The 15,040-nt window shown below is 38.7% G+C and overlaps 1 protein-coding gene across 1 annotated transcript in view; it reads left to right on the forward strand.

Moving 5' to 3' along the window:
* The window catches only part of Ptgr1 (prostaglandin reductase 1), a 31,597-nt gene extending 23,471 nt beyond the window's left edge, over positions 1-8,126 (forward strand). The window contains exons 9-10 of the mRNA XM_076843188.2: positions 2,047-2,165; positions 6,763-8,126. Of these exons, the coding sequence (XP_076699303.2) occupies positions 2,047-2,165; positions 6,763-6,873 (230 nt within the window). The 3' untranslated portion in view covers positions 6,874-8,126. The remainder of the gene's footprint in view (positions 1-2,046; positions 2,166-6,762) is intronic.
* The last annotated feature ends 6,914 nt before the right edge of the window (positions 8,127-15,040 follow it).

Consider the following 15,040-nt stretch of genomic DNA (forward strand, 5'->3'; position numbering starts at 1 on the left):
TAGAAGTTCAACTACTCAGGTAGATCTGGGAGATGTTAGCTGACTTTGTCCATTCTATTTTAACCAGATGGGATTCTGCCTTGCCTCGGATCTGTAGAAATTCCAACATATTCTACTAGTAGAATAGCTCAGGACCAAGTAATTATTCCCACCAAACCTTACTGCCACATTTGCTTCTTTTCATCTCAAAAAATAAACTAGTTTCCATCAGGATGGACTAGGCCAGCAACAGTATTTCCAAGATTAAAAATATAGGAACTGGGGCTACAGCTGATTGATAGAGCACTAGCCTAGCATGTGTGAGGCACTGGGTTCAATCTTAGCATCACATGAAAGTAAATAAACACATTCTGTCCATCTATAACTACAAAAAAAAAAAAAAAAAATAGAAATTCAGGTTTCTGGGGCTGGGGTTGTAACTCATTGGTAGTGCACTTGTCTGGCTCATGTGAGATACTGGCTTCAATCCTCAGCAACACATAAAAATAAATAAATAAAAATAAAGGTATTGTATTTATTTACAACAAAAGAAAGGAAGGAAGGAAGGAAGGAATACAGGTTCCAATGTTTAACTCAAAAAGAAATATGGTTGATGTGGATCATCTGCAAAAACATTCTTTCTGGTTTTCATCCAATCTAGCATGTGGAAGTATCACTCATCATGCATCAGTTTCTGTTGATTCAAAACAGAGCTCCATTTTTCTGCTGATGCTACTTTTCTCAAAATAGTGAGTAGGGACCTTAGGCTTGCATGACACCAACTATATAGGGTGTTGAGGAAAGATTCTACCACTTGTCTCATATTTTCTGCTTCTGATATTCCCTAGGCATCTTCATCTGACTTCTTAGAATTTGTAAGACTTTGCTCAGGTATCATTCTGCCACAGTCCGGCTGCAGCAAAATAACCGGGGGGTGACGAACAACTTGTGTAGATTGATGCAGCAGGAGTGGAAGCCGTTTATTGTAGGACAGGAGTGGTATTTAAACATTTTACATAGCTTATCTAATTAGCATAAAATAGATACAGCAGTCAACCAATAAGGAATCTCCACACTTAATGGCTTGCTTTTGTTACTTTACAAACCACTCCCTCTGGCATTTGGCCAGGCGCCATTCAGACTTGTTTACAGACTTTAACATTTCTCTGGCAAAATAACAGGTGCCAATCTGACTTGTTTACAGACCTTAACATCATTCTCTCAATTTCTGGAAACTTAGGATTCCTGGATAAATGAACCAAGCAACCAATACAATCCTTTCTCTCTTACAGAAGAACGGTTCCTTCTTTACAGGCTGTAGGAGGACCTTGTGCTCTTTCTAGGATAATGGTTCTCAAAGCGAGGACCCAGGACCAGCTCCTGGGAATTTGTTAGAAATACAAATACTTGCCATATGGGGTGGTGCACATCTGTAATCCCAGTGACCTAGAAGGCTGAGGCAGGAGCATTACAAGTTAGAGACCAGTCTCGGCAACTTAACGAGACCCTGTCTCAAAATAAAAAGGAGTAGAGATGTAGCCCAGTGGTTAAGTGCCCCTGGGTTCAACACCCTTTACAAAAGAAAGAAAGAAACACACTTTTGATCCACTCCAGATCTACAGTTCCAAACTATATTTCCCTCCTTCTCTCCCCTCTCTCTATCTCTACCTCTATCTCATATCCCTGTTTCCATCATAATTTATTTTTTCCTGACCAATTTTCTTGGGTCTCTCTTTCCCTCACAAGAATACGTGTGATTTTTATTGAGACCACGGTATGATCTAGAATAGTCTCCTGATCTCAAGATTCTTAATGTAATCACATCTACAAAATCCTTTTTGCCACATAAAGTACTATATTCACAGGTTCTGGGGTTTTGGATGTGGGAGTCTCTGGGGCCATTGTTCTACCTACTACAGAAGACATGTTGATAGTCAGCAGCCCCATGTATCAGAAAGGGGCAGAGAGAATGAAGGGGAAACAGTGACAGTGACTTGGACTGCTTGTGTTCCCACCCTGGAGAGCAACATGTAGACCCTATTGCTTACATGTGCCCTCCTCTTTCAGGCCCACCCCCAGAAGCTGTTATCTATCAACAACTCCGCATGGAAGGGTTCATCGTCACCCGCTGGCAAGGAGATGTCCGCCAGAAAGCTCTGAAAGACTTGATGACGTGGACCTCCGAGGTAAGGGAATCCAGAGCCACCCACTTCCATTGTACGCTAGATTCCATTGGCTTTTTGCCACTCAAGACCATCCATCTAGCAATTGGTCCCTTTCTCTGTTGCACTATTCGTTACTTCCTGTCTTTTGGATCATTGTTCTTCAAATACAAACCTTGCTTTTCCCATCCTGAAAAGGAATATGAAACAACCCTCTTTAAATTTTATTTCTCCGGCAAATACAGGTTCATGTCTCTGTTTCCCCCTTTGATAACAAAATACCTACCTGCAAGTGTTGCAGGCATTTTCTTTCTTTCCATTGTCACTTGAACCCACATATCAGGCGTTTGCTTGGCCACAATTCCACCAAAATTACTTTCATCAAGGTCGTTGATGTCCCTCACCCCGGGAGATCCAGCGGCCGATTCTTAGCATTGCTTGGCAATGGCCAAGATTTGACAGTGATCTCTCTCATTGATGTGCTTTCTTTCCTGGCTTCCCTTATCTCTGATTTTTCCCCCCACTGATTGGTCTTCCTCGGATTTCTCTTCTAGCTCCTACTTTCTAGATTAATAATATTAATAATAATTAATGTCCAGGGCATGGTCACTGGGTCTCTTTCCCTCTTACACTCTGTCTATCCCTTAGTTAGCTCATCCAGGCTTGTGGTTTTAAATACGGACAGTATGCTGACAGACCCCAAATTTCTATCTCCATCCTGATTTCTCCTGTGAAGTTCAAACTGGTATATCCAGCTGCTCAACTGCTGTACCTGGATGCCTAGTACACATCTCCAAGTTACCATGTCAAAAATGAAGTTTTAATCTTTCCTACTTGACCTGCTCCACATTCAGACTTTACCACCTCAATTATGGCACTTCTACCTTCCTGGTTGCTCCATCCTAAAATCTTGAAATCATCTTTGATTTCTTTCTTTCTCTCATACCCATATCTATAATCTGTCAGTAGATTCTGGTGGCCCAGTCTTCAAAAGATGTGCAGAATTTGACCACTTCTTCCACGTCCTCCGCTACCACCCTGGTGCAGATTACCACTCTGTCTAACCTGGATGTTTGAAACAGCCCCTAGCTGATCACCCACTTTTGCATCCCTATCGGTAATTCTCAACACAGCAGCTAGAGTAATCTTTTAAAGCATAAATCAGATTGTGATTCTTATGTTTTCAGCATAAACATAAACCCTGCAAGGTTCCCCCTTTCGCTTAGAGTAAATCCAAAGTGCTTGTAATAACCTACAAGACTGTACACAGTTGGCTCCTGATGCCTCTCTAGTTTCATTTCTTAGTGTTCGCCCCCTTGCTCGCTCTCCCAACTCCTTCCGCATCCTCCATAACTGCTTGCTTAATTTTCTCCTCTCCTTTGTATCTTTTCTAAATGGTACCCTGTGGATGAGGCAGTTTTTAAATTAAAGAAAAAAAAAACTTTAATTGACATATAATTTTACACATTTAGAAGGGATAGTCTAGTATTTCAATACATATATGCAGTATATAATGATTATATCAGGGTAACTGGGATATCCAGTACATCAAACATTTATCATTTCTTTGATTGGAACATTCAAAATCTTTTCTGGTAGCTATTTTGAAATATACAATTAATTGTAGTGAATCATAATATGCTATAGAACATTAGAATGAATAAGCCAACTTTGAAAATGATCTTATGGGGGTGGCAAAAATGACAATAGCAGCTATAATGAAAACAGATGAAGACTAGAAATAATCGAAAGGGCTATCAACAGAAGAATAGATAAATCAAATTGTAGAAAATACATACAACGTGATACTGTCCTTTCATAAAAAGAACGGACATGCAATAACTTGATTGAATCTATTATAAAATCCAGACAAGAAACACTGTATTATCTCCTTTACATGAACATTAAGTGGTAAAAATCAGAACCCTAGTTGCCCATGGGAATGGAAATTAACCAGAAGAGAACACAAAGGAATTTTCCTGGACGATGGAAATGTCTACGTTGTGAATGTTGTACATTTATAAAACACAGCTAAGTGCAACTTAACATCTGGCCATTTCACCATTTATTAATGTTACATCAGTGAATATGTACGTTAAAATGACCTTAAGTTCCAACCTCCATTTTTTCTAATACTCCTTATCATATCATCCACAGAAATCATCACAGTTTAATAAATACTATAATTCACTCCCTGGTTTATATGTATTGCCTATCTCCCTTCCAAGAGACTACAGTCTCCACAAGGAAGAGCGGTGTACATGCATTTTGTCTCCTGGTGTATCCCTAGCACCCAGAACAGCATCTAAGTCAACGTGGGCACTAACAGGGAAATGGACGTAGGCGTTAGATACATGTTGTTTGAATGAATAAATGTTAGAGGGGCACCTCCATGGGCCATGGCTCTCCAGGTCCTGGATTGGAAAAAGCCTTCTTATAGCCATGCCTTTCGATCCAGAGGAAAAAGCTACTCCCTTTGTCTTGTGCTGTGACCGTTTTCCCAGCTTACCATGTGGAGTTTGAATCAACAGAAATCAGAAGGACCAAGATGCATTATTCTAGTGTTAGAGAGGAAAAGTGATACAATGCTTCCTAATTCCTGGCCTGTGATCATTTCCTGGTTCAAAGAAATAGATTGCTCCTCTGGCAGCCCCTGGAGCTTGTTGATCTTCCCAGTCTCACACCTGGAGTGCTGGGTGGGGTTCTCTCCAGAGGGCTAAGAGCTGAATCACTTTCAGGTTTCCAGTGTGCAGCTTCTTTACCCTTGTTGGTGAAATTGAATCTAGTTCCTCTGTGGTCACAGTTGACAACAAGAAACCACTGTGCTGGTGTCCCTGATGCTTCCTTCCAACAGAGTGAAACTGATGATATTTGCATTTTAAGTTATTTAATGATTCAGCTTAATTTCTTTTTAATCCTCCCCTACTTTTTTTTTGTGGTGCTGGGGATTGAACCCAGGGCCTTGTGCATGCGAGACAAGCACTCTACCAACTGAGCTATATCCCCAGCCCCTCATCTTTTACTTTTTTATTTTAGAACAGTTTTAGATTCATAGAAAATAATAGGAAGATAGTAGAGAGAGCTCTCATATGCCCTGTATCCTATACCTTAATTTCCCCTATTACTAACATTTTACATCAATATTTATATTAATTTTCTAGGACTACCATAACAAAATACCACAGACTGAGTGGCTTGAACAACAAAAATGTATTTTCTCACAGTCCTGTGGCTGGAAGTCTGAGACCAATGTGTCAGCAAGGTTGTTTCTTCAGAGGCCTCTCCCTGCAACCTCACATAAGTCTGTGTGTATCTGTGTCCTAATGTCTTATGACACTGGTCCTCTTGGATTAGGGCCTACCCATATGTCCTCAACTTATCTTAATTACTTCTTTAAAGGCCCTGTTTTCTAAGAGTCACATTCTTAGGTACTGGGGATTAGGACTTCAACAGAGAATTTGGGGCAGGGGGCACAACTCAGTCCATCAGTTCGTAACAGTATTCATTCTTCATTTTTAATCTTTAAACTGGGTTCTAGCTTTCCATCCTATCCAGCTTCTCGGTCTCCTTTAAGAGCAGGCAGGACTGACCTTGGGCTTTCAAGTCAGGGGTTCGGATTCTAGCTTCCCAACAGTGGAATGAATCTGACCTCACTTTCTTATGTACATATAGGAATATACCACAGTGAACCTCACCATTATGTATATCTACAAGGCATTAATTAAAAAAAAAAAAACTATAAGTAAATACAAAGAGTAGAGGGAAGGAAATGGGGAGGGAGGAGGGTAGGGAAAGGGGAAGTATTGACAAATTCTATTCCATGCTCTTATAACTATGTCAAAATGAATCGTAATGTTATGTATAACTAAAAAGAACCAATCAAAAAATTTCAGCTTCCTTACTTTCTTAGCAAATAATTTTGTCCATAAATTCATAAAGGTGCTTAGCCATCAGTACAATACATTAGGGGGAAATGGTTCAGGTCACTCAGACCTCTACCTAAGATCCCTTTCTAAAAAAAATCTTGAAAATATAAATTAGTTCCACTTAGTAGACTATGTGCCTTGTACTAGAAGAAGAAATGAAAAAACCCCTTCACTAACACTCCTAAATAATGGTAAGCACAAATTGAATGAGCCTGGTCTTAAGAGAAGACAAATGATTGGACTGCCATGGTGTTTACATTTCCTGAATAGACCCCACCTCAGCAAAGGCCAAACAAAGGTGATGAATCTGCATCCTCTGGCCACTGGAGGTGACTAAGACAGTAATAATGACAAGGGTGCTCCTGTCTCCATCTACTTCCTCCTCTCCTGAGATCATTACATTATTAAACTTTTCTAAACAATCTACATAGAGAATGCTTAATATTGCCTGTGACATTGCTCCTGTTGTTACACTGATGACCCTGACTTCTAAATGCTTCTTTGGTGTACTTTGTCACCTCTTGTGCATACCAGGTAAGTGGATCTTGCTCCCAAATTGACTTTAAGTTCACAGAAAACAGGGCCTCCATTTCATTTCTTCCAGGTCCCCATGATATACTTGATAAAGTTCTTGTGAGGATGAGAGTATCATTTGCTTCAGAAACCAACATATTACATTTGTTGTTTTGATACAGGGTAAAATCCAGTATCACGAACACATTACTGAAGGATTCGACAACATGCCGTCTGCATTTATGGGATTACTGAAAGGAGAAAATTTGGGGAAATCCATAGTGAAAGCATGAGAAAAATGACACAGGAGCCACCACTGGACAATTTAAATGATTAGTTTTTCACCGTTCAGTAAAAATTAGCCTTAATTATCTAAATTATCTTAATTGTCTAAAAATTAGCCTTAATTATCTAAGAATAACTAATCACTTTGACCTACCTAATAAAATGCATTTAAATGGTTTATAATTAGTGATAGAGAATGAAATTTTCATAATTAAGAACAACCAATCACCAATTTACTACCTACTACTGCTCCTCCTGGGTTATAGCCAAAAAATTATGACTTTGAAGTCTGTGTGTTAGCTTTCCATTACTGTGACAAAATGCCTGAATAACCACCTTAAAAGAAGGAAAGGTTTATTTTGGTTCACTGTTTTGGAGGTTTCAGTCCATGGACTATTGGCCCCACAACTTTGGGCCCAATTGTTGAGGCAGTACATCATCAGGGAAAGTTGCAGAGGGGAGAAGCTGCTCATCTCATGGCAGCCAGGAAACAAAGAGAAGGACAGAAAGGAGCCAAGACCCAATATCCTCTTCAAAGGCATACTCCCGATGACCTAATGTCCTCCCGCTAAGTCCCCTCTCTTAAAGAATCCACTTCTAATAGTGCCAGTCATGATAAAGCTTTTAACACACGGGCCTTAGGGGGCACTCATCCAAACCAAAGCAGAGTCTAAAAGTTTACTCCCTCTGTGGCCTTGAACTTCCAATTCTTTGTTTTTAAATTGAGGATAGTTACCTCCTTCCAGAAAATGGTGAACTTGAAGTAATAAGATCTCTAACCCTATTGATTATAACAAAAGTCTCATATGAACCAAGAAAAGCAAATATGTTCATTCACAACAGGTGCCAAAAAGATAGCACCTAGGAATACTTATAGACCTTTAAATTTTTTTTGCAAGATTTATATGGAAAATGGCTTTTAAAATTACTGAGGAACACAAACGATTTGAACATATGGAAAAAGTAATGTGCTTTTGGACAGGAAGATTCAATATCAGAAAGATGTCAATTTGTTGATCAATTCTGTCATCATTAAGTTAAATAAAATTGTACAAACAATGAGGCAAAAACTGTGTATAAAAAACTGGATGGATATAATAAACTACTAATAATGGTCTGTTTTCAAAGAAGAAAACTGAGTATGGAAAATACAGGGATAAGAGAAATCTGTGTACTGATAACATTTGGTACATTTTGAACTCTGAACCTTACAAATATACTCACAAATACAATTGAAAAATAAAAGTCCCTGCTGTGTGTCCTTCTTTTGCCAGTCTACTCAACCCTAAAGTTATCAGTGGGACTGAACGAGGCAACTGCCTCTTGGGGTTTGGATTAGGGGAACTCTATGACCCAGAGCAGGGTGAGCTCATGCACGGAGCCTCCTGACATGGACAGTCAAAGCTCAGTGTTGTGTATGTGTATGTGTATACACCAGGGAGCAGAAAGGGGATGGGAAGTATTGGGTGGTGTGTTGTAGACTGGTGGGGGATTGGAGCCCAAACAAAATGGATATAGCATCTGAGTCACAGTAGAACTCCCCAACATCATGTATCAAAGTCCAGAGGAACCAGGGGCAGTAACACACGCCTGTCATTCTCAGTGACTAAGAAGGCTGAGGCAGGAGGATTGCAAGCTGAAAGCCAGCCTGAGCAATTTAGCCAGACCCTGTCTCAAAATACAAAGGGCTGGTGATGTGGCTCAGTGATTAAGTGCCCTTGAGTTCAATACCCAATACCCTCCCCTCCAAAAAAAAAAAAAAAAATGCCCAAATCAAGTGAAGAGTTCATCAGTGTCATGGCCCCATGAATGGTGTCAAGGGTTCGAGCAGGGTGAGGAGAGCATTTGAACAGGAGGGCTGCCTGGTGTGTGGAGTGCAGGTAGAGCAAGCAGAATATCATGCCTGGCAACTGCACATGTAAGAGCTCAGGCAGAAAAAGCAGGATGCTGACATGGAGGGGTGGCCTGGCATGGGGCATATGATCCCAAATAAGGTGAGGACAGTATCCACGTGGGAGTGAGTGACAGGCAGTGGGATCCCAAGTCGGTTAAAGAGTTGCTCATGCACGGGATAGCCTGGTATGGGGATCAGAGCCCAAGAGGAGCTTCTGGGTGGCAAGGGGCTCACCAGGGGCTGGTGGAGCAGAGGGAAAGAAGAACATCCTCAAGGGGAAGCAAGAGTGGTGACCAGGTGCAGGATGTCAGAGCTTGAGTGGAATGAAGGAGTATTTACATGAGAGGTGGAAGGTTGGTGATACAAGACCAACATGTAGAAGGTTTGATCAAGGAAGGAAACGCAATGTAAGCCAGTTTATGCCAGAAAAGGGTTACAAACATGGAAAGAATTGGAAGTATGAGTGTGAACTCATGAGTCTCAATGCATGAGACAAATTATGGTGGTTACTAAGCTGTATGTAGTATATACATACTGCATACAAATGTACGTACATATACATACATATATTCCTTAATTCTGTCCACTAAGTGGTTTTAATAGTGACATCCCAATAGTGATGCGAACACCAAAATCTCAGAATATGGCTTTTACATACCATTCTCTACAAAACAGAACTAAAGCTCCTTGGAGAAGTGGCTTATTCTAGGGCTGGGAGAGGGAAGATACAAGATGGGTGAGGTAAGGCTCAGTGGGGAGGCACTTGCCTAGCATGCTCAAGGCCCTGGGGCCAATCCCCAGTGTTTAAAAAAAAAAAAAAAAAAAAAAAAAATCACCAAGACGAACTTCTTAAACCAGAAAGTAAGGAAATATTCAAGGAATGAGGAGGTCATGTCAAAAAAATTCAAATTCCCACTAGACAAATCATGGAAAATTTGAGCTCCAAAATAGGGGTACTGTATTCTAATGTGTTACTGATGAAATCTGAGGATTTAGGATGTGGAGACATCAGATTCTCTTGAAATGGGAAAAAAATCAGAGGCTAAAAGTGCTTAAAAATACACAGAAAGAGGAGTTTGAGCCCCCTACCTTGTTTGGTCAGGTAATAATCCTCCCACAGGAAATTATTATATTTCACCAAACAGAACTAGAAAAGCTATTAACTGGGAGACCCCAGGTCTGCAGAAGGGTATAAATGAGATAGAAGACTAGAAAGAGATGAAATGGAAGCCTCTATCCCATCCTGCCACATATCTTGCTTCTGCCTGCTCCAGAATAATGGTAGCCAGGCTTATATGCCCTGGACTGATTAGAAGACATTTCTCTAGACAAAATATACATCCTGCTGAAGAAATTATATTATTTCAAGAAAAATTAGCAGGCACTGACATTTAGGGTCTCAACAGCAAAACCTAGGTGAATGAAACTAAAAAGTTTCTAATTCAGACTCTGGACTCTGAATTGGAAACACTGATCTCATCTGACTTTGGACTGTCTCCTTGAGGAAGTATGTACTGCATGTGGGAAGAATAAAAAGGAATGATAATTAAGAGACTGGGGTAGAAATAATCCATGTGCTCACGTTAAGACTATTTCCCAGCCTTCCTTTGAGTTAGGCTAGGATCATGTGACTGATTTCTGGCCAAAAGATGAGAATATAAATTATTTCTGACTCCAATGTTCCCAAACTTCTTGGTTACATTATCCTCCGGGTCATATAATTTTTTTTCCACAATGTCGTAGGCCAAAAGAAATACCTACCAATTCCAACTGCTGGTTAGTTCCAACAACACAGTAGTAGTAGTTGATGTTGTCTCTATCAGTAAGAGATGTGCTATCACTAAACATTAAAATATTCTGAGAAGCTCCAGGGAGTTCTCTGCAGTGCCCTTGGAACCCAGTGGTGACCCACGGATCTAAGCTCTTTTTAGGCCAGTGCTTAAACATACTGTACCATGTACCAATTCTCCCCTTCCTTGCCTCTGGGACCTTGGAAATCATATGTCCTAAATGGCATGACTACAAAATGTCGGAAAGCAACAAAACCTGGAAAATAAACTTTTATTGCATTAAGCTTCTGTGATTTGTTGTAACTAGCATTTGTTGGAACTAGCTTACCTGTAGCTAGCACTGCTTTCTTTAATTCTGTACAGTTCAATATGGTGGCCACTTGAGATCATTAAAAACTAAGAATGCAATTAGTGGCACATACCAAAAGCTTTAAAACAGCAGGAGGCAAAGACAGGAGGATTACAAGTTCAAAGCCAGCCCCAGCAACAGTGAGGTACTAAGCAACTTATTAAGACACGGTCTCTAAATAAAATACAAACAATCAAACAAACAAAAAAAAAAAAAAAACAAGGGGCTGGGGATTTGGCTCAGTGGTTGAATGCCTCTGAGTTCAATCCCTGGTATACTCCCCCCGCCCCCCCAAAAAAAGAGTCAGCCTCAGCAACTTAGCAAGGACCCATCTCAAAAAATAAAAAGGGTTGGGAATGTAGCTCAGTGGCTAAGTGCCTCTAGGTTTGATCCCCAGTACCAAAACAGAATTCAAAACAGAAGCCCAGGGAAATATTTTTTCATTAAACACAACTTTATTGTCTTGACAGAACTACAATTCACTTCAACCACTGCATCGCATAGGACACTGGTCTTCTAACACTTGTATAGAACGTGCATTATTTTTAGTGTTACGTACAAACATATCACCAATCTATCAGTATCAACAGATAATTCAGTTCAGATGACTTTTTTCTATGCACGGATGGAATATTATGGTGGGTTTACTTGGATATTTTATGCAGGTAGCACAAGTTAGAATATACCTATGCAGACAGCACAAGTTACAGTGTTTTGCATGTAAATCATAATCATTAAATTGAGATATTTGCTATTATAATTATTTTCTAGGCAAAAATATATGGAAAATATTTAAATTTTAAACAAGGCATATCATTGAGGCAAAATTCAGTGCAGATACAGAAGCTAGTACTACAACCAGCAAAAACGGGACTAGGAGAGTATAGTGCACATTCAAAGATCAACACCAATTGCAATTTACAGCAAAATTAAAAGAAAAGGCTGTTGAATTCAAGTGTTGACGATAACATAAAAGGCAACACTGAAGACAATCATTAAGAATTACTAATTTTTTGAACAAATTAGTCAAAAAATAATTCACAAAATTAGTAATAAGAAATGAGAATTAAATTTCTAACAAAACAATTTTAAAAAGTTCTAGCAGACTGTTTGTAAACACAGTGCGCTATTAAAACAGCTTAATTCTTACATGACCACACACACAAAAAGAACATTAGATTGAAAGATAAAAAGAGTCAGGCTGGAGGTGTAGCTCAGTGGCAGAGCACTTGTCTAGCATGCACAAGGCCCTACATTTAACTCCAGCACTGTCACAAAAAAAAAAAAGAAGAGATTATTTTATATATGATAATTTATTTAGAAAATTTTAAGACCTCTTAAAAAACACACACACAAAAAACCCTGATAGAAAAAAAAAAACCCTGAAATTTTCGATTGTACCATTTAACAATTTTGCTCATAGAATATACATGAGCAAATTATATTTTGCTAACAGAATATATAGGCATATGTTTCTAATAATATCAAAGATCAATTGATTCAAAATTTGAAAATTTTCAAGTTTTAGTTTCAGAGGAATTATGTGATATAAGACACTGCTCAAGGAAAACTTTGGGTATATTCTGTTTACAAAGAACTTCCAAATTTACAAAGAAATGTCAATTCATTGCCTAAAATCTCAAATTCATGACAGATATTTTTGATCAATTTCCATCAGTCAAGGAATTTCAACAAGAGATTAATTTGTACTGTGAAGATGGAATTCTAGCTATGCTAAGTCAAAGACCAGATACATCAGAATTTAAAAGCAAAATAACCTCTTGTTGCTTTATTCCAGTGTACAATTCATATTGAAGATATTCTTGTTCAGTTTTCTGAAGCAGATTCCAAGATGAGATATGGATACAGTCACTAAAATTCTTCAGGACATATGCATATGTACAAATGCTATGGAATACTCACTGCAAGTTATGGAACCAAAAAAGCATAAAACAATACATGACCTTGGGTTCTTTATCACTGTTATCTGGATGACTTATAAAAGAATTTTATAAAGATTTCCTGAACTAGAAAATCCAATTCAACATTTCCTTGAAACAAAAGGAATGTTTACCAAATATTATGCAAAGTGAAATAAGACACAAAAGAACAGATGTTATATGAGCTCAGTTATGTGAAGTGTCTAAAATTCAAATATGTAGACAAATTAGAATAGTGGTCACAATGAGCATGGAGGGGAAATGATGAGTTATGGTTTAATGAGTACAGAATTTCAGTTTGGGATGATGGAAAAGTCCTGGAGATAAACAGTGATGATTTTACGAACATGTTAATGTAATTAATGCTACTGAATTACACAACACAAAAAGGACCCCAACAGCTAATTTTACATTATATATATTTTATTACATTAAAGAAGAATTCTAAAATAGGTAAAATAAGAGTGAATTCAAGGGTGGGTGGGGATGTGGCTCAGTGGTAGTGTCTGTTCACCATGCATGAGTCCCTGGGCTCTATCCCCAGAAAGAAAAAGAATTCATACAAAGAAATCTTGTCTTGTCCTGTGACTTAAAAGAAATTTCTTCAAAAGAAACTCATTACTGGGAAATATTTTTAAAAGCGCGAGCTTCACTGTAAAATAAAATTTGTCACAGGGCTAACTTTAACACTCATCAATGTAAACAAGAACAAAAATTCTAAATAAAGCTTAATAAAATCAATTCTATGAGGAGTGAGCAGTTGAAAAGCTCTTGATCTGATTATTCCAATGATGGATTTAAGTACATGGGTGATGGGCCAGACTGAACGTCATTCAGGCAATTATACATACTTAGTTACTGATAAATATTGTGCAGTAGGGTCTATGGTTTCCCTCAGTAGCTACCCAATATTTACAAAGCTGTACTGTACAAAGAACTTGTATCCAGGTAAAGGATCTATTGTAACTCAATTAACAACAACTCAATTTTTAAAGAGATTGAGTAGGCATTTTACCAAACAAGACTTATATGAATGGCTAAAGAGCACATGAAAGATAAATCAACATAATCAGTCATCAGGCAAATGCAAATTAAAACCACAAAGAAATCCAGAAAAGGCAACTCCACAGACAGAAGGTAGATCGACTAGTGCTGCCTGGGAGTAGGGGTAGGAAGGGGAGATGGAAAAAATCTAAGGGATCTGATTAAGGTGATATTCTAAAAGCGGGTTATGGCAATGGCTGCACACTCAGTAAATTTACTAAAACTCTCTGAACTGCACACTTAAACTGTGTGTGGTTTTGCTTTTTTTTATTATTATTATTATATATAATTTATACCTTAAAAAGTTGAAAAACAAAGTTTGTGCTCTAGATTCCCAACTGACACGGGGATAAAACATCCTCTCATGCAAATTGGGTGGGTCTAACCATGAAACATCCTAAAACAACTTTAAGAGTTTTACATATTCCTCTTAATTCTTCCCATAAATTATATCTTATGAGGGGGGAAAAAAAAAAAAAAAACTTACACCAATGTGGATGATCCTTAGGTGACATTCCTTCCATGGCTAGAGTGCGTCTGGTTGGTCCATTCAGCGGTAACTGTGCAGATCAAGCTGTCACACAGCAGACTCTGAACTGCAGGCTTGGAGGGTGGGGGGATGAAGGAGGCACCAGAAGAAACCGAAAACCCTACATCCAGAGGTAGCATTTCAAACCAAACATGATACATTACAGCAACGTTCCTGAGTCTCACACCAGCATTAAGGATCTCTTTATTTCCACAAGCGCAGAGTTTTATGGTTCACTTCTCTTTTTACAGGAGCTGCTTCAAATTTCAACCTAAGGAACTCACTTCTGTACCACTCTTTAGTCGTGGGGATTCTCTTGAACCCAGTGACCCGACACCCAAACCTAACTCACTCAGGATCTTTAGTTCCTTTTTCAGTTAGAAATTATTATTCAGACTCCTCAATGAAATTTTTAAAGAAAATCCGTCAATACCCGTATATTCCATTCCTTCAAGGTCTACTCTCACACACAACAGAAAATATAACCAAACAATTATTCTTATCAATTCTACATTCTTTTCCTGAATCGTACTAGCTATCAATGGGGTTTCAGTCTATGTATTTTCCAGATGGTACAGGATCAAAATATTAAATTCCTACAGAGGAAAAGTCAGGTTATATACATGAAA

This window comes from Callospermophilus lateralis, chromosome 2 (assembly GCF_048772815.1).
Source record: "Callospermophilus lateralis isolate mCalLat2 chromosome 2, mCalLat2.hap1, whole genome shotgun sequence".
Taxonomy (NCBI): Eukaryota; Metazoa; Chordata; class Mammalia; order Rodentia; family Sciuridae; genus Callospermophilus; species Callospermophilus lateralis.